Raw genomic sequence first — 24,207 nt, forward strand, 5'->3', positions numbered from 1 at the left:
GAGACACAGTTTGTCTTGGGACGGGGTCCTTTAAAATATAGACAACCAACGTATTTCTTCTGTCAGTGTGAAGGTCTGATCTGCTGCCGCTCCGGCTGCAGGTGAACTGTACATTATGTCATTGTTGTCATTACAAGTTCATTTAGTCTTTTTTTTCTCTAAACATCTTGTCTAAACAGTCCACAACCAGAGACATTCGGTTTGACAGTTGCTAAAATAAAAAAAAAAACTTCCCATATCTTCATCTTTGGGAAGTCATCAGGTAATTGTTCTCACCAATATCCATTGTAGTTTTGCATGATCTATTGCTGGATAAAGTCTTTTAGATAAATAGTGCCGTGCAATAGCTTTACAAATGTAATATAACAGAGTAAAAAAACCTTCAATTTGTAGTATCACATGCGGATTGAAATGCAGAGGGAGGAAATTGCAAAGAATGTGGGTTCAGACACTGGTGTCTCTCAAAGATTGATAAGTATGGTGTTGAACCTGCATTCAGTACACAGAACATGCTTGTGGTCAGTCAAGGTGGGGCCGTGTCACACTTCCTGAGGTCCCAAATAGAGTTAACGACCAAACAGACGGGAACAGCCGGGCGATCAATTGATGGATAGTGCAAGACGGCACGGGGGTACAGGTGTTGCGACAGATTGAGCCAGGAACAAGTACACAATGACAAGCGAGAAGCTGGACTGGTTCATGTAGCAGAGGGGCTAATGGACTAACGGGAGCAGGTGTGCTGGCAGGTGCAGGATCAGCTGATAATGACTGATGGGGAAGTCTGAGGGCATCTAGTGGCTGCAGGAAGTGTAGCAGGTCTGGAAAGTTTGTTTTTTGTGTTTGTTTGGGGTTTTGTTTTGTTTTTTAAGTAATAGCTCACTCAGTTTCCCTGACAATAATACAATAGTGGATTTGTTTTTATTGTCTATTTAGCCCAGGAGTTGTGCTACATATTTCAGAGCTTTTTGGTGGTGTTAAAAACAAAACAAAAAAAACACCACCACAGAAGTTACAATGGGAGTAAAGCTTTTTCTGGGTTGCCTCATTGTCACGGTGGCCAGAGGACGGCACCAAGGTATGGAGGTGATTTTGAATGGCACTGGTCATATATAAAGTAGCTTCTCTCAGCATGAGCAAGGACACAGCAAAGAAGAGAGGCAGGTTAACAAATGAGTTAGGAAGGGTAGCAGGACTCTGTGGCCCTCGGAGACAGAGTGGGCTGGGATGTTCTGCCAACACCTCGTCTGCCAGGGTGAAGGATACACATTCATATCCACGCACACACTGTCATCCCCTCCATAGCTCCATCCTCCGCCGTAGACGTGCGTCTAAGCCGGAACCCCACGAAGCTGGCTGGAGTCCAACACCAAGGTCTCTCACCTCGCATGCTGCATAGGGGGCCCGGTAGATCCTGTGAGTTATTCCTGGGCATGAGCCTGGGGTTCCACCTCGCCTCCCTTTGTCTCACCCACCGCCCGCTGGCCCGTCCTGGCCTCCTCCTCTCCCTTATCCCCCTCGCAGGGACACTGTGGCTGCAGTGCCTGTCCTTCAGCTATCAGTGTCTTCTGTTGGGTGTGCTCACAAATATTGAGGTCACTTTCATCATGTTCATAAATTCTAGTGTCGTAAGTTCGGAATGTTTTTTGTCAGCTTATATAAAAGTGAGAAATACACACAATGTTGCAGTGATTGCAGCTGTAAAAACTAAAGGCAAAACAGATTATGTAAAGAGTGATTGGGGTACTGTAGGATACAGCTGGCCTTTTGTTTACATGAATATTGTCTTGTCTTATAGCCCAAGTCTAAGTCAGGCTTGTTCGTCTTTCTGTGTGGAGTTTGCATGCTTCCCCTGTCTATGAATGGGTTTTCTTGGAGTACTACTGTTTTCTGCAATTTACAGTAATTGGTGACCTGAAAACACCCAAAGGTGTTTCCAAGACCTTCAGTTCGACATAGCCGATATAGTCATGGTTGGTTTTTTTTATGTGCTCTGCCACACTCACCACCTGCTAAAGGTCATTCCTCTTCTCTGCACTGTATAAGCAGAAATTACAATTATTGTAAACCCCAATTTATTTACTACTATTCTTTCTCAATTGGTATATTTGTTCGGACACTCAATAGACTTTAAAGAAATCTCAAGAGCCAATTTTAGGAAGTCCATCAATGGTGAAGACTGCCGGAGTCTATATTTTTCTGTGTTTATAAATCACAGTATGATAATTGAGTTTTGTAGCTGACATTTCCAACTTTTTTTGTCAACCTACATGTAAGTGACAAACAGAATCCAAATGCGTTGAGCCATGATAAGAACTGCAAAAACTAATTAGATAAAATGTATAGAGTGACCTTTCTTTGGTTATCATTTGAGAAATGTTTGTATTTTCTATCAATCTATGGTGGATACTAATGTGGTGTTTTATCATGATGGAAAGCTTTACTTTTAAATGATAGAGTTTGATTTGTTTTTCTTAAAAGTGTTTATATGTATACAATTTTAAATAAAAGCATATGCTAAATAAAACTGTGGAGGTGGACAATTGTAGAGGTCATAGCAAAGTCACATGAATAAGTGTAATTGCCAGATAGTATCTGTATCAGTTTTTTCTGAGCATCTCGTGAAGAAATAAAAAAAAAAAACCCACACATCAGCACATGCAGATATTTAACTACCAAATATATGCTGCAAACATGCTGCTCATGTAGTAGATGTTAAATCCCAAATCCTGGATGAAAATATGTCATTGAGGCTCACGTTCACGTGTAACTGCCTTGTTTCACCACTTGAGGTCAGTAAATCCCAACTAAATTGAATCGGTGCAGTCGAACGAATTTCCTTTTGGATCAGTATGGTCTAAGTCTAAAATGTAACTCTGTCTCTCTGTTTCAAAAATATGGAACATTGTGTTCTTTATTTATTTTTTTAACCTCAAAGTGTTTGGTGTGGGTTTTTTTGTTGTTGCTGGTTACAGATTGAATGCCTGAGGAAATAACAGAAACAAAAAGCTCTGCCTTCTATGCATAAATAAGTTAAACCACATCTTCATAAAGAGTTTGTCTTGACAACGGTAAGAAATATTTAGAATTCCGTACAATCAATAAAAAAAATTTTTCTTGTAACAGACTTCCCATTTAATAAGATCTTGCATGTTTAAGTTTCTTTTATTTTCATGGAGTGAAATGTCTGTTGCATTTATTCTGCATGTGCCCTGTCCATCAGCAAAGCAACAAAAGTGGTTAATTTTTGAACAAGGTCACTTTGCTTTTAAATTCTGCCTTTTTTCCCCCCGTCCTTACAGATTCTGGAAAGGTGCAGCCTTAAAGTATAAAAAGTGAGTGTGGCCTTGAATCTTTATTCATTTAGCTGACTGCTGACTAAATTATCAAAGAGTTCAATCTAACACCACAGAGACAACTTCTACTTTGGGATCCTTTCATGAATGTCCACAGCACAGCAATATTGACCCTCATACTCCCATGCTTGGACAATACCTGGTCTGGAAAAAATTGTAGATTGAAGAATTTTGTTTCAAGTTAGTTTCTCTGACAATATCGCCTACTGCGATCTGGAGTTTGAAGTAAACAAATTACACAAACTCGCATTGCTATAAAATATTAGGTGGATTTGGTTGTAGGAGGTTTTTGGGGTAGTTGCCTCCACCCATTCTTCTTCTACACTGCTATACCACTCATCAAGAGGAAACCCATCCAAGCACGTGGGAGAACATACGTTACCCAGTAATGAACTCTGTGAGACCTTTACATTTTATCAATGCTTCTTCTGCATTTCCTTTTTGTATCTAAAAAGTCTGTTTTCTTGACAAGCGTGTGTTGTTGTTCTTTATATTTACATCATTGCTTGATGTACCATAAATCTTATGTGTCTATGGTCTCATCTGGAGATCATGTCTTCCCGGTAGATTTAATTGGTTGTCATCCATTACCAACGCAATCTAACATGGCCAGGAAACGTTTTAATTATTCAACTTTGTACCAGCAATATATATATTTTTTAATCTTTTATAGAGCAGAAATCAAGCAAGCTTAATTATTTAAACTCAAGAAGTCTCTACAGGTTTCATAAAGCTGCAGTTTGGTGATTGTTTATTATAATTTAGATTATCTCGACGTTTAATGGACGCGTTTTGTACATAAGCAAGTGATGTAATCAAAACACTTTTTTTCTGCTGATGATTTGTTAACGTGTGAATGTTTGCTTGGGTGACGTAGTTTTATTAATTAGAGTATGAGCAGCGTGTCGTTTGTTAGACTTCCATTTCTTTAAAGGTGTCGTGACTTTGCGTGAGGTCACACTTATGGTTTTGCTGATCAATATTGCCCCACTTCTTTGTCATCAACGCGTCGACTGTGACTTGTGACAATTCAAGCACTTCCTCTTTGTTTTTGGAGTCTTGTCACGTTTCATTTTTAGTTTCTAAAGCAAACTCACCCGGGACAAGCCCCCCCCTACCACCCCCCCGGCAGCGCAGTGTGATGGTACAGTCCGCCGACGTCCTGCGCGGGAGCGGAAAACGTGCGTCTGGCTGTGCGGAAAAAGGAGAGGTGTGTGCGTTTCCCTGCTGAGAACTGCCATAACATTCACATTTTACTGATTTTTTTTTACCTCGTACCGTGTCGATAGAGGCAGATATGTCCGCACAGCAGAGGTCGGTGGAGGGAGCGGGAGGGTTTGTTGGGGTGTTTTGGGTTTTTTTTGTAGGCGAACCGAGCAGCGTGTGTTTGTTGACGAGGCGCCGCGCTCGCTCCCGGTCCCGGTCCCCTCCACGCTCGTTAACGTGTCTCGCGCCAATTGTGTCGCTCCCCTCAGATTGTCCCCTCTCCTTTCCGTGGCCGTGGGTCACGCAGGTTGACTTCAGACGCGGTAAACGTGACTGTCTTGTTTGAATGAACCGTGGAGGATGCTGGCTGTGGTTAGGGGGGAGGGGCCCTGCTCGGAGGTGTACACGTTTCCAGTAGATTCTCCTCTGCGGCGTTAACCGGGAATCAAAGGTACAAATACACGTGTTTAAGCTCACCGCCCACTTATTCTTCTGCAGGTCGTTGACACGTCCATCATGACCCGAGACTGGAAGCCCGGTGATCTGATTTTTGCCAAGATGAAGGGGTATCCACACTGGCCCGCACGAGTAAGTCAGACGTGCAATAAAAGCTGCCATGTAAACAACCAGTGAGGTGACTCACATGGCTCCTCGCAATCATTCACATGTGATGAGGTCATGATCACTGTTGCCACGGTTACCTTGAGTAATCTGCTTACGTGTTGCTCCTTTAAACATTAACTTAGTTACTTCATTGATGAATTGCTTTTTCAAGGAACTAAGTCAGGTTACAAGTTTTTTGTTACTTCCGTTTTATGTTACTTAGTTTTCCCCCAAAATGGGCGGGGCTTCCTGCCAACATCTTTTTACATGGGAAAGTTACAAAAAAAAAATTTGTAACTTAATTGCTGTTGGAATGTTAAGGTTTAAAGATGGTGTTGTGTCGATTCGGATTCTTTTGTGTTACCTGAATGCACAAGTAATAAAGCGGCTTTACAGACGAGAAACTGCAGGGCGCTACAATAGTAACGCACAGCAATTTACATAAGTAACTTTGGGCTAATTACTGGTTTGGAATTAGTAATGTGTAATATTACTCATTACTGATAAAAGTGGTCGTATGAGAGTCACTCAATACCAGCATCACTGGTCATGATTCTGTTTTTGTTATTGTTTTTTTTGTTTTTTTTAGATCGATGAAGTCCCAGATGGTGCTGTGAAGCCGGCCAACATCAAGTTTCCGATTTTCTTCTTTGGCACCCATGAAACGTGAGTGTAAAGCATTTGAAAAATAGGATGATGCGAAATCGAATGTTGATATATGATGAATAATCTACTTTATTGTCCCCATAGCCAAATCCTTTTTAAACGATTCTATTGCAAATAAACTCTGCTTTTGATAGCACAGCTTGCAGTCATTGGAGTACAAACACTGTGTAGAGTCGATCATAAATCAAGGTAAAGCGTTACAGCTATACTGCGAATCGTACGTATAATAATATTGTACAAAATGTATATGGAATCTGTCTCACATATACACAAATGTTTCTTTGTTAAAGAAGCAGAATCAGAATCACTTTATTAATCCTGGAGCCCAGGACACGTCCTCTCTGTGTCGGTCACTTTATTTGGTCAAAATGCAGGAATGTTCAAATCAAATCTCTGATCCAGCCTGCTCGGACCCTCCGAACCTGCGGCCCGCCACTCCTAAATGAATGCAGGCGACACACTGGGGGGGATTCTTTAAAGCGCTGTTGTATTCAAAAGCTGGAACAGTTCAGACCCTGAAGTCCTCCATTGTTGCGTCTCGAACCCGTGGGGCAGCCTGGGAGGCGAGAGTGCCAACCTCTTTCATTCACGAACAATGACAATGAAAAGTTCTGCTTTCTGGGATATCGCCATAGCAGATGCACATACAGTACTGCATACATGGATTTTAGTCCACTTTTAAATCGTGTGAATATTTCATATTTTCATACTGAAAAAAGTCATTCAACTGCATCACATCACCAGATTGAAGTTAACCATGAAGCGATTGCCCTTTAAACGAGACTTTATTTAATCATTTCAAGTATAAACTTTCATATAATCTCAAATGTATTTTCGTGCAGTGAACTGATAATGTTGAAAAATGTGTTTAAATGGGAGAAGAGTTGTGTTTATTGGGTTGCGGCTGTGCTCTGTTGAAGGCGTTTTGCTAAGCGCATGAATGTTTGATGAGGGGATGTGTCGAGTTACCTGGCTTCTTTTGTTTCCATGTTACTCCGCTTTGAACGGCAGCCCATACTACATTTTTGCTCAAACACTAACATTGTTTTCGTTTTGCAGAGCATTTCTGGGGCCAAAAGATATATTTCCATACCTCCTGAACAAAGACAAATACGCCAAGCCCAACAAAAGGAAAGGCTTCAATGAAGGATTGTGGGAGATTGAGAACAACCCAAAAGTGGAGCTGACGGCCCCTAAGGTATGGCGGTCCACCTCTAGAAAATCATTCAGTCAGCGGACTGAAGTTTAAATAAACATCAGTGTCTTTTAAACAGTTTTGGCCTCCAGAGATGGTTCCATCACTGTGGACTCGCCCGTCTTTCACAATTTGCATGATCATGGCCGACACATGCGCTCTTGGGGATGTTTGTGTTGTTCTGGTGAGGAATACACCGCGCTCAGGCCCTCCCTGTGCGTTGACTTGTGGTTTGCCCTTCGTCCATAGTTCTCTAACGCGGACAACTCCCATCACCAAACATCAAATCAAATAGTGGATTTGTCACCAGGACGAGCTGAGTTGGCAGTTCATTGGGCTTTCATACAGTCACACCTGAAAATGTTTTAAAATTGTTTTGAGGTTTCTAAATGTCATGCAGTTTGGGAAAAGTTAGTTTTTCACCGACTTCAGAGAGTAAACAAATTGTATTTTTAACCAAGCATGTGTGCAAATTGAATCAGTCAGTTGGGATTGATGGGGAACTGGGGCCTGGGGAATATATCATGTCAGGTTAGAGTAGGTCGTTCCACAAATCTGTCGGGTTCAGTTCACTCTCGTGCAGTCGTGGGAAACACTGCTGATTTCATTGTGTTGATTTGTTGTTGGGTTTTTTTCTATTTTCTTTAAAGCCGGTCCGCCCCGAGTGTTTTACTGAAAAAGATTCAGACAGCAGTCCAGACGGAGAAGAGCATGGAGATGACAAGGGGATGAAGCCTAATGTACCGGTAAGCTTCTTTTTTTTTTTTTGTTGAAGTTTTGGAGTCCATCCTTAGATAATAGATATCCAAATAACTCATGTATGCCACTCCACTGCTTTGACATCCCTCTGCTTTATTCTTGTGTTGTTAGCTTCCTTCTTGTTTTGTTGCCTCTCAAATCTTCCTCTGTCTGTTTTATAGTGAATTGCATCTTCTTGCAGTCGGGAGATGAAAAATGCATTGTTCTAATGTCTGTGATGATAAAGTCAGAGGCTTGTGTGCTGCTAATGGTAGCGTGTGCAACAGAGGGACGACCCGCACCTTTTTCTCCCTTTCAAGATTTGTTTACCCCACCACACTGCATCCTATGCTGTGTCTTGGGTGCATTCAGGTTCCAGGAAATGAGGCTGAGCATGAGAATGAGGAGGAGGAGGAGGAGGAGGAGGAGGAGGAGGAGGAAGAACAGGCGCAGGGGTCTCTGATGTCTGAGCAGGGTCCTCAGAACCAGGATGTACGTACTGTTTGCATGCTGACAGCGGGGCAGGTCGTGTGATCTCCTCTCCGCGATGCAACGCATGCGACAATCAGTGGTTTCTGAATCGGTGGCTTCTTTGTTTGACTGAACAAGTGTTTTTTGTCGGAGGGCACCTGGTCTTGTCGGTGCTTGATGCTTGATTAATGTTGGACTTGGGTTTGCTCTTTTCTCTCCACTCAAGAGATATCTGCTGTGTGAGAATGCACTATATGTACAATGAAACGTTGATCAGTGAAAATGGCTCCAGGTGAAAGTCTTTTTAGGATGACAACAATTTAGTGGGACTCCAAATATTTCCAATGAAGTTGGTTTCCTTTTTCATTTTCTGACATGCTGTGGTCACAACCTTCCATCTTCTGCTGTTGCTGTCCATGTTCTTCTTTATTCTCCTCTTTGCAATCAGTTGATGTCATTTTATTTCCACATGGCTTTCTGTGTACTTTGGAGAAAGGTAAGTTGGGGCTCAGTTAAACCTTTTCTGGTAGTAGGGGGTGGTGAGCTGCTTCATCTTGAGATTACTTGTTCCCGCAATATCTGAGCACTTTCACTGTGTTCCGGTTTTGCAGTACACACTAATTATTTCCAAAATAAAGCGAGACATTTGTCATTTGTGGTTAATTTACTATTTATAACTATGAACATTGAACGCCAACTCTGTGAATGCAAAAGTGGCAAGTTCAGTATTGTGCAGTGTGTCATATTGCATTCATCCACTAGATGGTGCCACTGATCCAAAGTCAAATAATAATTCTCAGTTTCTTCTCTTGAGGGTGCCTCTCGTGTTTAAGTGGCCGGGAGACATGAAGGTGTTCGTTTAACTTTTGGGTAACGTAATTAAAATGTGTTGAATTCCAGGGCTCTGCTCAGAAAGAATCATCCGATGCTTCCAAGCCGAAGAGAGGAAGGAAGAAAAAGGTTGGGACCGTTCATTCATTTCTTTTCACTACAGAAGACAAATGGCTGAAACACTTTGAAATACGCTTTGTTTTTCTTTTCTTTTGTTTTCCCAGAGCGACGCAGAGCAGGAGAATGAAAAAGATGAAGCACCGGCGAGTCCTGCCAGTCCCTCAGGTGGGCGTCTGCTAAATCTGACGCCGTTACCGAATCCTGGCAATTAAGTTGATGCAAATGGTTTTGGAATTTGTGACTTGTCCAATGCCCCGGGGATAGGTGTTCATATTAATCTGTTTTACCCAGTGGTGACAGTTTGTTTCACACTGCTCCTCCAGGTTACTGAAGCCTGGACTGATACCCTCGTGTCAATAACAGAAACACCTTTACGCTCAACGACTCTGCGTGGGCACTCATTTATACTGTACATTGAAGTTTTCGTAGAATAATTTACTGTAGAATCACCCTGAAACTGTGACAGACTGTCCCTATTGTTCAATCAAAATCTTATCTCAAAACTGAGACAGAGATGCAGTGAACATAATCTGAGAACGGAACATATTAAAGGAAGCAGTGCGTTGTGATAGAAAATTGGTGTTTGATTGTTTTCGAAATTTAAAAAAATGTATACGTGCAAGATGTATTTTGATTGTGTATCTTGTCCAATCAGGTGGAGAAGTTCCCAAACGAAGAGGCAGGAAGCCCAAGAGTGAGAAGTTGCTCTTGCTGCAGCAGCAGGACCAACAGGGCTCTGGAAGTGAAATGTACGTACTCCCAACACTTCACTCTGTGTGCCGGCGTTCTCATGACGGGGACGATGAAGAGCAGACATGGGGGGGCCCCCAAAGCTGCGACCAGCCCAACCAGACACACCTTCTTCCCTCCTCTCAGGGATGCTGGGGAGGCTGATAAAAAGCGAAAGAGGGCACCGGAGGACAAGACCCAAAGTGGAGAGGAGGAGAAGAGAAAGAAGGAGGACAACAAAGGGAAGGAGGCCGAGGTGAAAGAGCCCGAGACCAAGAAGAAGAAGCAGCAGTCCAAAGAGGACAGCTCGTCTGGCTCCGAGGATGAAGAGGCAAGTGTCTCCACACAAATGGTATCATTCATGTTGAGCGATCTGCGCGGTCATTTCATGACCGTTTTTTTTTTTTTTTTTTTTTTTGGTCTCAGAAAAACAAGGGTAAAAAGAAAATGCAGAACTCGGACATGGACAAAGAAGCACGGCGGCGGAAGGCGGAGGAAGTGAGAGAGTGAGTTTGTACTTACTGTCAGTACGTGCTGTGATTTGTAAACCGAGACAAACAAGTTTACTTGAAACAAGATTATTAAAAAAAAACAAAAAAACAAATCATGGCATAAAGTTTCCCCCTGATTTGATTCATTATATTGACTTTATTAACTGGAGCAGTTTGTCTGAGGCCATTGTTCTGTGGTGGATTGGTTTGGCTTTCTTCTTTCCTGTGGGATCGTAAAAAGATGATTTATCTTCATAATATCAAAATTAGTCCTGAGGTAAAGAGTTGTTGATATCACCACCAGTGCCTTTTAATAGTTTATCCACCAAGTGGCTAAATCTGGTAACTTCTTCATTTATTCCTGTTTCTTTGATGATGAATTAACAACAGTCACAGAAGAGAAGAGGAATAAGTTGTGGCACTGAAATCTGCTGCTTGTGTAGGATTTTTAGGATATGTATAGATAACAAAGCACAGCACTTCTGCTTTAAACGTTCATATATCAACAGCCGCACTGAGCAAGTCAGACAAAAAGCATATTCATACTCAATTTTAAGTTTCCAAATAATTTGTTTAAAAGGAAAGGCCACGTAAATCAACCGTTGAAACTGTCTTCAAAGTCCTGAAGGTTGATTTTTTTTTTTTTTTCTTTCACATTTCTTGGAAGAGTTTTTATGATAAAAAGAGGATACTTTTTTTTTTTTTTAAGTTTCCTGGGGCAGCTCTTTAAGACAATGTGCTGGTTTTGTTGTTTGTCTCTTCAGACCAAATAAAGATGACGGGAAGAAAACTGAAGAAAAGACGGGAGCCAAGAAGAAAGGTGGCAATGATTTCTTAATGCACGGTTGACCTCAGTTGTTTCGTCTCTGGCTTTGAATGTTCAGTGAAGTTTCCTACTTCCGCGGGTGTTTTGTGAAATACACACTTGCTCAAATCTGTGTCAAGTGGTACGGATTCCTGGTGGAACCGTGTTTTCTTTTCTCTTTCGTTTCGCTCAGAGCTGTCCGCCGACTTGAAACTCCAGAAACTACACAGCGAAATCAAAATTTCACTGAAGATTGACAACCCTGTAAGTTCGTCCCCTCGTTGTCGACACACACGCCGATTGTCCATCCCTCTTTCCCGAGAGCATTGTCAATCGATGTGTTCTGCCTCGCGTGCAGAGCTGACGGACAAAAGGCTCATGCTTTCCTCTTTGTGACAGTCCTACATGTTGGCTATCCAGAAACTTGTATTTGATTTAATTTATATATCTTTTGTTGCATTTATTGCCAATGGCATTATTGTTGCATTTGATGAAGCCCAGTTTCCCTATAATTCACAGGCAAGATCGTGATTGTGTCAACTAAGATTTTAGATCAAACCGTTTCTCTTATTTATTTCTTTGATCTCCATCGCATGTCGCCTGCAATGCTGACTCTCACCTTGTCCAGGACGTGAAGAAGTGTTTGGATGCGTTGGATGAGATCGGCGCCCTTCAAGTCACAACTCAACACCTGCAGAAGCACAGTGAACTTATTGCAACGCTCAAGAAGGTCAAGACGGACACACAATTGCTTTATCTTCCTCTTTTCCCTGTTCAAAAATGCATTTATAGCCATTTTTTACACTTCCTTTAGATATGTAAAGTCACGAGTATGGCTTTACTATATATTACATTATTATATGAAGAAATTAATTGATTTTATCCACTCATGAGGATATATATGTAATGACTATATCTCCATAACAGCTCGCATCAGCATGTGTTTGTCGCTTCTTCTTGTTAAGTACATGATCAAATTAAATGATCTGCGTTGTTCTTCACTTTCTAGATCCGCAGATTCAAGGCGAGCCAGGATATCATGGACAAGGCCACCATGTTGTATAACAAGTTTAAGAGTATGTTTCTGGTGGGAGAAGGCGATTGTGTGCTGAGCCAGGTGCTCAACAAGTCTTTAGCTGAACAACGGCAACACGAGGAGGCGAAGAAAGGAGCGCTGAAGAGGGTCGAATCAGCGAAAGAAAACAACCCGGGTATTATTCTCTACGCATGATCTTGTTTTTTGTCAAAAAGCGTAACTTTCCACCTCCTGCTTCATAAAGACAAGATCACGCAGCGTCGGTCTATATAAAATCAAACCTGGCCAAATGACAAAATCAATGATTCTATGAGTAGCAACTTGAAGTTTAGAAATAAAATCTAGAGCTCTCATTCATTAATTATTTGCTTGTATTGTAGTTATTGAGAGATTAAGATTTGGTATTTTTTTCCCCTGGAGTTTTAGTTATCTGCTTGTTTCTACTACTAGATTTTGGTCACATGAGCTCGGGTCGTCCGAGGAGTGTGTGACTCTGACCGTGACAATCAAGTCTCGTGGACACTTGGATCATAAACCCATTAAATGTCACTGCACATGCTGATGGGAAACTGAATTCCTACTCTCAAGTAAATGAGAATAGTATTGGAACCTTTTTGTTTGTTTGTTCCGGGTTTGATCTGTTGGGGCTCTGCAGCCCTCACCATTGGAGAGGTGTGTGAATCAGTGAGTACGACTCTGTAAAGTGCTTTTCTACTGCTGAAGCTAGTGAACGAGTTCAGTAAAAGTGTAATCCATTTAGCGTTTATCAGCATAACAGGCCACACAATGGAGTGTGTTGAAAATTGTCACTGCACTCTTATTTGCCGTTTTAATTCTGGATTCTTGGAGGCACATGGAAGCAGGGTGTGGGGAGGTCATGCGATGGGAGTCGCACCACGCGGAATGTCTTATTGGTTATTGATCAGAACAAGTCACAAAATGAGACATTGGTCCTTTGGTTTGTCGTTTTCCTCCATTCCAGGAGGTCCGATAGGATCTTTTGTGGTCGTCGTTCTCGGCAGAGACACTTTTGAGTGCACTCAGCTTCGCAGTCACATCCTCGCCTGTCCTTATTGCTCCACCACGGGAATGGCTGCCTCTATGCGAGGCCTGTTTCTGGGCCAAGGCATGGCGAATGGATGGAAAATCTAGTTTCTCTCACTGGCGAATGTCTCATCACATGCTTCCGCCGCACCTCGTCTCTGTGGTGGGTAAGGTCACGTAGTGGTGTTCTCTGCTGACTGAGTGTGTGTGTGTCTCCGTTTGCCGCCTGCAGACAAGGTGACCAACGGCGATCTCAGTCCGGAGGAGAAGAAGCCGGAGCCAGACAGAGAGAAGATTGTTGAAGACGCTCCAGCAGGAAAAAATCAAAGGTAGTTCACGTAACGCATAACGTGTGAAGGTTACACCTCTGGAATGGTTATTAGAGCATTTGTCTCACTGGAGGAACACTTATCGTGACACAGCTTCTGTTAATTAGTCCATAGATTTAGTTTTTTTACTACAGTAGTTTTTAATTACTTGTGCCTCAGATTGTTATCAAATCTTAAATTTTGGCCAATCTTTCCGCCTTCCACTAAAAGTAACTGACACATCCATCGACCGACATTAAGTTTTTTCTTAGGACGAACTTTCTTGGCCATATTGTGCAATTTGACATAAAACTCTTGTGTGCTAATAGCTCACAAGAAAAAAAAATCCACCTTTGACATAAGCATAATATTTAATTACCTGCCAAGCTGTTGTAAACATGGCTTGATCATGGTTAAATGGAGAATAATAATGTTGATTCCTACAGGGTTGGTATATTGGCCTCATTTGAAAAAAACTTTTATAATATTTTAGCATTCAGCTGGTTGATCTCCCTGGGATGTTGATTTGTTCTGCACCTTTCAGACTGTTGTAATTAAAATGTTCCTCCCAAAGACACAAAACACATCAATGACTTAAGTAACAAAATAATTAAAAAAAAAAAAAAGTTTGTGTGCTGCTTATGTGTGTATTTGATGTTCATTGTCATTACAGTGCCCCAAAAGAAAAAGCTCCAGAGGAGTCCACCTGAATGTCCCATACGCCTTGAAGGAAAAACATTTTGCTGCTGTTGTACTAAAACCTTTGTTCACGCTGAACAGCGAGGAGATCCTGTTCAGTTCAAAACCAATAGCCGTCACTGGTTTCTAGTTTACTGATTGTTGCTCGTCGGCGCTGCTGCTTTTAAGTTTCAATAGATTAACCTCTCCCCAGAGACGATGACTGACCGCATATCCTATTTTTGTACTTTGCGTAATAATATTTGACCTTTCAGACACTTTGTTACAGACTAAATCTGAGTAAGGACACCTTAGAGAGTAAAAGATGGTGATTGTAGATTTTCAGGAACACGTTCGGAGCGTTGGGGTTTCTTTTTAATGTTTCAAACATGGTAGATAGCAGTCGAACGATTGATCATTTATTGTTTAGATGCTCGATGTCGGGTGGTTTACCAGTAGTTAAAAGCATCCATAAAGTAGCTGCAGTCTTGATAGATATTTACTTCGGATGCACAGATGGAAAAATTGTGGAAGGTGCCAAAGTTTCTTTTGCCGAGATGATTTTATTTCTAAACCATGTTCAGCTGTCTGTATTTTTTTTTTTTTTTACATAAAATGTAAATAAGAGTATTTTTGTGCCTGTCTGACAACCTGTTTCAACGTCCAATAATAAAGTGATAGCTTTAGTTCATCCGTTGTCAATTGTATTAATTCCGTATTAATTTGATGGGATCATCAGGGTGAGGCTTGTCTGGTCTATGTATACCTTCTGCTTAATAAAATTACTCCTCTGCTTAGTCATAGGAGCCAATTTACTCAAATAACTGTCACATTCACTGTGATACTAAAACCTCTGGAGCAGGCATAAAGTTTAATTTGATAATGCCTCGCAAGCCTGCAGCCTCCAATGTTGTGTGAATGTGATGAGCTATGTAAAGTGTTTTGGGGCTGCTCACACAGCTATAAAGCGCCATACAAGTGAAATCCATTTACCATTTGTTAGAGAACAGCAGGTTATGCAAAAAGTCCCGAACAGTTTAGAGAAGATCACATCAAGTTCACCTGAAGTGTGTGCACACAAAGGATAAAACATACTTTTTGAAGTAACATGGTTGCGCTTGGAAGACTAAATTTCTGTAACACAATTGAGATGTTTGCTTTGCTTCGATTTTGTATATTCAGATTGAAGGTGCTGAACACTAAAGGCCATTTACCACTGATCTACTAAAAAAAAAAAAAGGAGATTCAGAAATTCACAGCATGGTAAAATATAAAGTGCTTTTAATGGCAAACAAGAAAATCTAGGATATCAAAACAAACATTTTTATTAACAGTGATAAAAAATAGAACTTGAAATAATGAGAAGATTTCAACAGTTCATTGCATTAGTTAAATGCGGCACGGTCCACGTAGTGATAAGCCTGAAAACCCCCCAGTTTGTTGCCTTGGGCGTCGTAGTGGAGCATCCGGAAGCATTTGTCACAGAAGAGACACGGATCACTGGGGGCGAACTGATCGTTGGTTGTGACCCATCTAAAGAAGTCAGATATTACAAAAGAAAAAAAAAAGAGGTGAGGGATATTTAAAAGCTACATTTGTTTAATTTTTTTTTAAAGAAAAATTGTATCCCACCTGCTAATGTACATATGGCAAACGGAACACTTCTGGGTGCAGATTCGATGTTTGTGTACGAGCAGCGGGTAGAGCTGCCTGTCCAGGCAGTCGTCCTTATGGGCCAATCTGTGACGTGAAGAATGAGGAAGCACAGGATGAGGATCGTTCCAAGAAAGCCGCGAGTGGTAAGATTTGTCTCACCCGGCTGACATTCAGAGCTGCTTTCATATGTGGTCGTCCTGCTTACGCCACCAAAAAAGAAGGAAAAAAAAAAAAAAAAAAAATCCACCTCACAGACATTTACGCATCAGAATCTTGTGAGAGCCGTCAAATGAGTGGCACAATGGGCTGCTTTATTCCGGAGGCTTGTAGTAATAACTCAAGAGCATCATGTTACCAACAGTATCACCTCTTGTACAGTAGTAGTACATTTATTTGCCGATGGAGCCGATTCCAGGGTGAGATGGTAGCCCTTTCTACACATGCCAAGAGAACAAGCCCCCCCAATTCAACACTGAGCTAAAGTGACCCTGGATCGCCGCGTGCTTATTTCCATATGGAAACATTTCTACCTCAGTTAACTAGTGAGCAACCAACTTGGACTATTATTAATCAGCTGCGTCGGTCATCTGAAAAATGTGGCCTCCCGTAATTTGTTTCAAATATCATTTGGCTTTTGTGATAATTTTCCGCTGACGTCATGTGAATGCCTTCGGGCTTGATTCTCCCGACGCGATAAAGAAAAAACACTGTTGTCTCAGATTGGTCCCGCATCAAGCCTGCAGCCAGTCTGCACAGGTGTGTTCCTACACAGGCGAACCAGTGATGTTAAACTGACGATGAAGGGCCAAGCATGAGTCGTTTGTCTGCATTCATTAACGCTGCAAATGAACACGCTTAAAACGGGTATTCAAAAATGAAGGAATAATGTGATTTTATCGAGCCGGACAAATAGACATCAGTCAATGAAGCGGACGTGGCTCAGGTTGTTCTCCAATCACAAGGTTCAAGCTGCATTTTTGTCTCTCCTTGCCTCAAAATGTTGCTTTTAATAGAAAGTGAACACCTCGCACGGCAGCGCCATCACCATTCATGTGACTGGGAGACAGTTATTGATACGCAATGTGATACGTCTGATGCATTAACTGGACTTTGGAAAAGAGTGGACATCAAAATGCTCGCAAATCAAATTTTCCTTGACGAGGCGACTTGAAAATTTGTGTTTCTTTCAAGAAAACGACAACATGGGAGCTGTTTTCGAACGAGCCCCAATTGGACCGAAGAATAATACGCAAATTGATTGTCTAAATTGCAGCAAAGTTTCTCATCAACATCTTTATTGTCTCAATTTTCAAAAGTTCCAGAAACGCTTTTCAAATCTCGACTTGAAAAGTTTCTCGACAAACATTGAATCCTAAATGAAGGTCAACATGGCCTTTGATACAATTAATCACTCCATCTTACTCAATAAGCTGGAAAGATATGGAATTAAAAAAGTTACTTAACGGGAAGGGTACCGTATGATCAAATGGGGCAGTATACGGTGTAGTGTACCTCAGTGTTGGGTCATCCTCCACCCTACCCTTCCTTTGTTGAACTGGCACCATGAACGCAGCGCTGCCGGTCACCGCCATGGTGAGCGGTAACCACACTGTTAAAAAGTTAGCGGAGGTGCGTTAACTTTAACGTCAAGAAAACACCCGGTTAAAGTTAATCGAGTTTTGAGCAACAAGATCACAGTGCTGTTTAAGTTAACGGTCGGTTAAATGTATTTAACCGCTGGTTAAACGATAACCCAGTTTTGAACAACCCGGGCCCTGGTTGACCAAGACTCGGCCAACAATCGGCTCCAGGTTGATGAAAGATGGTGTCGAGTTACCTGTGAGTACTGCGACAATAAGAAGGCACCTGTGTGAAGAAGCTCATCTGTCAGCAAGAAGCCCCTGCCAGGTCCCACTGTTAAAAAACTAAACAATGAGCCAAAGAACACGTCTATCTAGAATTGGCAACTCGTCTATAGGTTTGAATGCGAGTGTGTGTGGCCCCCAGCATCCTCAACTACCCAACTGGCTGCCAATGACGAGCACTGACCTGATGTCTGTGATGATGACGAGGTGCTCGCAGTCCCCCTGATGACAGTACAGGTACGGGAATCCCACCTTCACCGTCAGATCCACAAACCGCGTGTCCTCCATCTTCGCCTGGCTGAAGTTTGGGAAGTTTCGGGCCTTCGCCCATTCAATGACCTCCCTGTATAGCAAGCAGCAGGGGGGGGAGAAAAAGGAAGTCATAAGTTAAAAGTTTGAAGCCATTCGGACGATCAAAGTTAACGCGGCATGACAATGAAGTCGGGCAACGGTTGCCGGCGTTTATCGGTCCGACGGAGCCTCGTGAGGTTTCCACACGGGAGACTGAAACGCACCATGAAAGAGAGGGTTTCTGTGAGGCAGACACCCATTCATAATCTCAATTGGATATATGACTGCAGGGAAAGGATGACTGCAACGGTGCGATTGTGGATTTTAACTGAACGTCTTAGGCCTAATATGCCTGACATACTTCATCTGCTGCTGGAAAGTAAGAGGACCACAAAGCAACAGTCAGAGTATTTTAGCGCGTGAATGGAACCCGATCAGCTCCGCTCACAAGGACTACTGACACCTCTGTTCAGTGTGGTACAGGAATCACAAGGGGTCATTAAAATATCCCAGTTCGTACCAGCTGGAGAAGGTTGCTGCTGCGCGGTGGAAGCAACCAAGGTATCAAAACTCATTGCTACAGCTGTATATTTTACTGTCCAGTGGATTTATTTTCGGGAGGAGGTGAAGTCCCAGTGGACACCATGGTTACTCAGTGGCCTCCGCCTGCTGAGGAGTGGAGTGATCCGAAAATCATTTCATGGAATTATTTAAAAGCTTTAAAAGACATTAACAGGCAGCACTAAAAGACGTCCACATGGAAGGAAACCCAAGTTCACATCTTTCACTCTTCGAATAAAATCTCTCACACTCACAAACGATCCGTCCAAATCCAACCACCGAGCCCATCGCTTCCCAAGTAAGAAGCCAATCATCACAGGGGGGGGGGGGGGGAACACAGAACTAATGTTGCTGTAATATTACTAATACAGCATTATGACTTGTTTGTATTAATCTACAAACCAAGGCCGTTTTTTTTCCACACTTAACTAATGTGGTGTTATGCAGTGTTAAAAACAAAACAAACAAACTGTGGGTCTTCTTCCATTCAAATGAAATTGACTGCGTCTCAAAACTACACAATGAACAACACTGGAGTCAGGTGACGTATTTAGGCCATTAAACAAAAACGAACAGGCTTAGACATAGATGCCAGAACAAAGTTATTGGGTTGGGTTTTTTTTTTAAAGCTCTAGAATTCTAGTAAGTTCTAAACAAGACCGGGGCACCGTGGAGTCCAGAGAATCTTGCACAAACTGGACGATGTGTCAAGACGTTTATTGATATCTATGAAACTAGACTGTCTTTATTGAATGACGAATGAAATGGGTTTGGTTTGTTTTGTTTTGTTTTGTTTCTGGACAGCAAATCATCACTGATTTCAGTGTTTATTAAAAAAAAAATCCTTGTACTTTAAAGGAGAGGCGGCCATTCCCGGTGATGGATGGCCGCGACGACATGTTTCACATTTTCTCTGGCAACTTTGAAAAGATGCACACGAGCCCTTCAAAGCTTCCTAATCGAGGTCATGCTCACATGCTGATGTCTTGACACTCCGGAAACCTCATGTCATTGTAGAAAACTCCCTCGAAGAAGAAGAAGGCCGACTTGAAATGATCCTGAAACAGAATGCATCTGAAAGTTTTCATATCTGGATCACAGAACACAATAAAGATTTTTATTTGTGGCAAGTTATTGCGGCTGCAGACTGCTCTCGAGGTCGACCCCAGGTGGGAAACGTCAACGAGAAATGACATTTCAATCAACGTGCTTTCACTCGACACTAGTATTTTGAAATATTAAGAATTTGGGAGTCATTTCAAGTGATACCCACTTCAAATGCAATTAACATGACCATCTTTTTATTATCAACGAGACAAATAATTTGTTGATTTTTGGAAAGTAACTCCAGGAACACAAAGTATAGCAATGGAAGCAAGCCAACAACTCCCCATGTCCGTGTTAGAGCTCGGAGAAACATTAATAATATGCACTTCAATAGCCGTGTGTCACATTTCTGCATTCAACAAATAAAAAGTTCACTAGTTTAATCAAATAAAAAAGCTTGAAACGTACATTTGTATAGATATGTCGATACACAGTGGCCGCAAACTCCCAGAAATAGTGCAACAGCCATACAGACTGTGGATTTACACATAAACAGTGGTGGTTACTTTGCTGATGAAGTCTGGTGCCACGTCTGGGTTGTTGCTCAACTCTCCAGACGCCTGCAAGTCACTGACACAGCAGATTGCATCCCGGAGTTCTGTCAAGAGATGGGAGCCCGTCATCAGCAGCGTCGTGTGTGGCCGCACGTAGAGAAACTGAAAGAAACGGATGGAAATCTGTCACAGACGATGTCATTCATCGAGTTATCCCAGCGAAAGCTCCGCTGCAGTGTGGAGAAGAAAAAAAAGAAAGAAAGATGAATGCTCACTTTCTCAAAGGAGGCTGGGTAGTAAACATTAATGGTCAGGATGACTTCCCCTTCAGGGATCATGTCAGTCACGGTGTCAAGATTCCGGTTTACAGTGAAACGATCCTGGAGATCACACAGAGAGCCAGACTTACGTAAACACAAGGACGGGAATTGCAAAAGTCTACTGCCCCGCATATAACATTTACTATTCAATAGTAAATGTTAACAGGAAGAACTGAATCAAGAGAGTGATTATTGTCTCTCTACTAGACGGATGACTCTTCCGTGACAATTTAATTAACCCACCAGTTCGTCCGCGTAAAGGTCATGTCTGTTCTTGGTGACTTTTAGAGTCGCTCTGTAATCTTGCTTCTCCTTCCTTTGTCTGTTAAACAAAAAATAAAAACAAAACAGACGACCACAATAAAAAAGTATATCAGCACATCTTCGAGGAAGCATTTTATTCTGGTTTTCTTTGACACGTGTAAACGTAAAATTAACTATGTCATGGCAAACTAAAAACAAATCCAAAACTTTGATACTCACTGGAGTGTTTTTAAGGTTGAGTCTGGAGGTACAACATCCGGGTCTGGCTCCTCATTTTCAGGATGGCAACGGAGCGAATCCAGACTTGAAAGAACAAATAAAAGCTAAAGTTTTGCACATTACAACTGGTCCAACAGTGCACAGGTATCTTGAAATGTCAATTATCCAAAACCTGCATTTGTATCACATCTAAGAAAATACTTGTTAATCCTGCGTCAGATGATTAACGTCAAACATCTGTATGTACCGATCATGTGCGATAGGGTAGACGGCATGTAGAAAAATATGCAATCACGTCAACGTGCAGGTATAGTGCAATCTCATTAATGGACTTTACCAATGTGTTGATTTACGGGGATGGCTTCGACCAGGAGTGGTTCTGGCAATAATCTTACATATTCCCTCATATGGAATCAAAATCCCATTAATGCGTCCCACATAAAGTCAGAATCGTGACAAAGAGAGTGCGATGACCAACGTCATAAGGTAACATTCAAGTTATATTTCATGAGGTGAATTATCAATTGGTTCACAGTCAGTCTGTGGTGCAGGATGTCCTACAGACGATTAGCATTAGCTTATGCTCTTAGGAGTTGACTCGTTGTTCAAGATATTTTAATAATCCCCAACACGGTGGTAGAATATCAGAGTTGAATCCCTTTACACCCATACTGGAAAATAGACAACACTCTTGAGAGAACCAAATCAGTCAGAAACACTTTGTATTGTGACGACTTTCTTGTGATTTGTGTAGGATTGTGAGGAACAGTGGTTTATCTGTTGGACATGAGCACACAGGCCACTGCATGCATCAATGAGCCACCTGCATGTTTAGATTCCCCACTACCTTTAACACATCTGAATACCATCGTTGTGTCGTCACCAATCAATTAAGAAAGCCCAGTAAGGACCCATCATTGCAATATCAGGTATCTTGTAGCAAAGAAACATCTAAAACATGCAGGGCAGGGGTGATCGAGGACCAGTCCTGCACGAAACAACTGTGGCCAGCACAATTGTGCCTGTCAATTCAGATTTGCCTGCACGTGACGTGTTGTCTGTGGGTTTTCCCTGTGGTGGATTGTGATCAGTGACATTTGCTTGGGATCAAGTCCAGTGACGCACACGCCTGCAGTTGGAGAAAGCAGCATGGAAGATAAATGAATTAAGTCAAAAGGAGAAAGCTATCGTTTTTTTGTTTTTTGACATCTCAAATGTTGTCTCAGCCATGCTGATTGCCAGCTTCCAGGACAAACGTTGGCCTCACGATGCTCCGATACCTGCACACAGACTTGAGTTCCGCCATGGTCTCCACACTGATCCCCATCTCTTTCGCAAATTTGGCGTCAAACGTGTCGTCGTCGCCCTCCAGCTGGAAGGAGTATTCATTTGGCTTCAGCCTCTTCAGCCACTCCTCCCTGAACGAGCCGATGTGAAACGGTTTGGAGTTGACGTCGATACATTCAAAGTCTGGGATGTTTTTGTCTGAAGCTTTCGGCCGTTTGGACGTCGCCATTTTTTCCTGTGTCGTCCGCGTGGGCGCGAAGGATTATGGGCAATGTAGTTTTAACCCGACAGCTCGCCATTTATAGTTTTATTGTGAAATGGAAAGAAAATAATAAATATTTTGAATGACGGTCACGTTTTATAATAGTTGTTATGTTTTGATGTCAGCATCCAGGTAGTTTAGTCTGATCATTTTAAGCTTGTTTTTTTGTAATCTATACTGATAAGTTAACTGTAAAATTAGCTTTTCTGAGTTATTAATAGTAACACTCTGAACGAGAGCAGTGTGAACAGCAACATAACAAAAAAAAAAAAAAAAAGCCATAAGGAACTTTTTTTGTGTGGAGATTCCCAGAATTGTACCTACATTTGAACAACCCTTTCCTCTCTAGGTTTATCAAACCGTACAAGGAACAGCTCCAGGAAACATTCAATGGATCACACACGATCCTCTCCACTGCCTCTCTTACTCTGGACAGATTTAGAACGTTGAAATTGATTCATTTCGTTTTATGTAACAATTGCTTTTGTTTCACACCACTTATCTAAGCTTTGACTGTTACAGTTACCTTCAACGCTTTGCCAGAGTTAACAGCCAGAAGTTAAGTTATTAAAAAAAAAAAAAAAAAAAAACTTAACAAAGTTTTGAAAAGAGAGAACATCCAAACTTGTAATTGTTTTTTGTTTTAGTTTTTTTTTTTTTTTTAACTTGGACATGTAGTCTTGAGTTTCCATGTTAGTCTGATGACATGCAATGTGAAGTGATTACAGTGGGGAGATAAAGGTTAAGAGAACATGACTCTTGTAAGTGAACAGTTCTAGATATTAATTTTTGGGGGGAAAGGGTGGGAGGAGAAACAAACTAATATTTAGAAGTAGGTCTGCTTCCTTGTAAAAGAAGGAATCATAGTAAATGAATATTCAATTAGGAGGTAAAATATGAATTGTCTTTTAATAGTACATCATACTTAGAGTGTCATCAACATTACATCATGGTCAATTTCATGGCTTTTAATTGGTCCTGATTTTATTTAATATGTTACTTGTATTGAAAGACTCAGTTTCAAAAAAACAACGACCATCTGTCGCTTTAACTAACTCAGTGATTCCAGCTGATTCTGAGCAAAGGCAACACCCTAACCCCTTTCTCCCTCTTTTTAGAAATTTAGAAAAGGGAGAACATGCAAACCCCCGGACAGACTGGCTTCCAAGCCAATGGGCCATGGATTCACTTTCTATGAGAATTAACGACAAGTCAAGGGCTATAAAATATAACTTAGACACAAAATGACAAACAACTCTTATATCATGGCATCCAACAGTGCATCAAACCAATTAGGACGCTTTCCACGCGTTTCTAATTCGCACATGTATTTATGTCACCACTTGTGTCACGTCAACATGTACATATTGTGTCTGCCTTTCAGGAACAATTCATAATTCTTGGAATCTTAAGTTATTGTGCCTTAGAGGCAAGGTTCAAAGACTACTACCACAGGCTGCCATTTATTATTATTATTATTATTATTATTATTATTATTATTGTTGTTGTTGTTGTTGTTGTTGTTGTTGTTGTTGTTGTTGTTGTTTTCTGCAGTTTTCTTTCTTCAAGTGAGTCCCGCACCGTTGGGAGCACTGGCACGAAAAGTA

At 41.6% G+C, this 24,207-nt stretch overlaps 2 protein-coding genes across 3 annotated transcripts; one reads left to right on the forward strand and one right to left on the reverse strand.

Annotated features, from left to right (window-relative positions):
• The first annotated feature begins 4,532 nt into the window (after nt 1-4,532).
• On the forward strand, nt 4,533-14,930 carry psip1a (PC4 and SFRS1 interacting protein 1a). 2 transcript variants are annotated; one of them, XM_080519785.1, is made up of 16 exons: nt 4,533-4,563; nt 5,058-5,147; nt 5,752-5,828; nt 6,888-7,026; nt 7,674-7,769; nt 9,133-9,192; nt 9,288-9,348; nt 9,839-9,932; nt 10,060-10,243; nt 10,339-10,418; nt 11,168-11,223; nt 11,402-11,472; nt 11,837-11,938; nt 12,218-12,419; nt 13,521-13,617; nt 14,270-14,930. In XM_080519785.1, the coding sequence occupies exons 2-16, from the start codon at nt 5,076-5,078 to the stop codon at nt 14,304-14,306; spliced, it is 1,428 nt and encodes a 475-aa protein (XP_080375911.1). In that variant the 5' UTR covers nt 4,533-4,563; nt 5,058-5,075; the 3' UTR covers nt 14,307-14,930. The 2 variants fall into 2 exon arrangements, with proteins under 2 accessions (XP_080375911.1, XP_080375912.1); XM_080519786.1 differs by lacking the exon at nt 4,533-4,563 and having other exon boundaries at nt 5,012-5,147; nt 11,846-11,938.
• Nucleotides 14,931-15,617: 687 nt separating this feature from the next.
• Nucleotides 15,618-22,567, reverse strand: snapc3 (small nuclear RNA activating complex, polypeptide 3; the record flags this gene model as incomplete). Its single annotated transcript, XM_080521040.1, has 9 exons — nt 15,618-15,807; nt 15,907-16,014; nt 17,980-18,138; nt 19,623-19,705; nt 20,261-20,410; nt 20,524-20,628; nt 20,812-20,890; nt 21,052-21,135; nt 22,332-22,567. The coding sequence occupies 9 exons, from the start codon at nt 22,565-22,567 to the stop codon at nt 15,660-15,662; spliced, it is 1,152 nt and encodes a 383-aa protein (XP_080377166.1). The 3' UTR covers nt 15,618-15,659.
• Nucleotides 22,568-24,207: the final 1,640 nt, after the last annotated feature.

The sequence above is a fragment of the Blennius ocellaris genome (genome assembly GCF_963422515.1).
Source record: "Blennius ocellaris genome assembly, chromosome: 3".
Classification (NCBI taxonomy): domain Eukaryota; kingdom Metazoa; phylum Chordata; class Actinopteri; order Blenniiformes; family Blenniidae; genus Blennius; species Blennius ocellaris.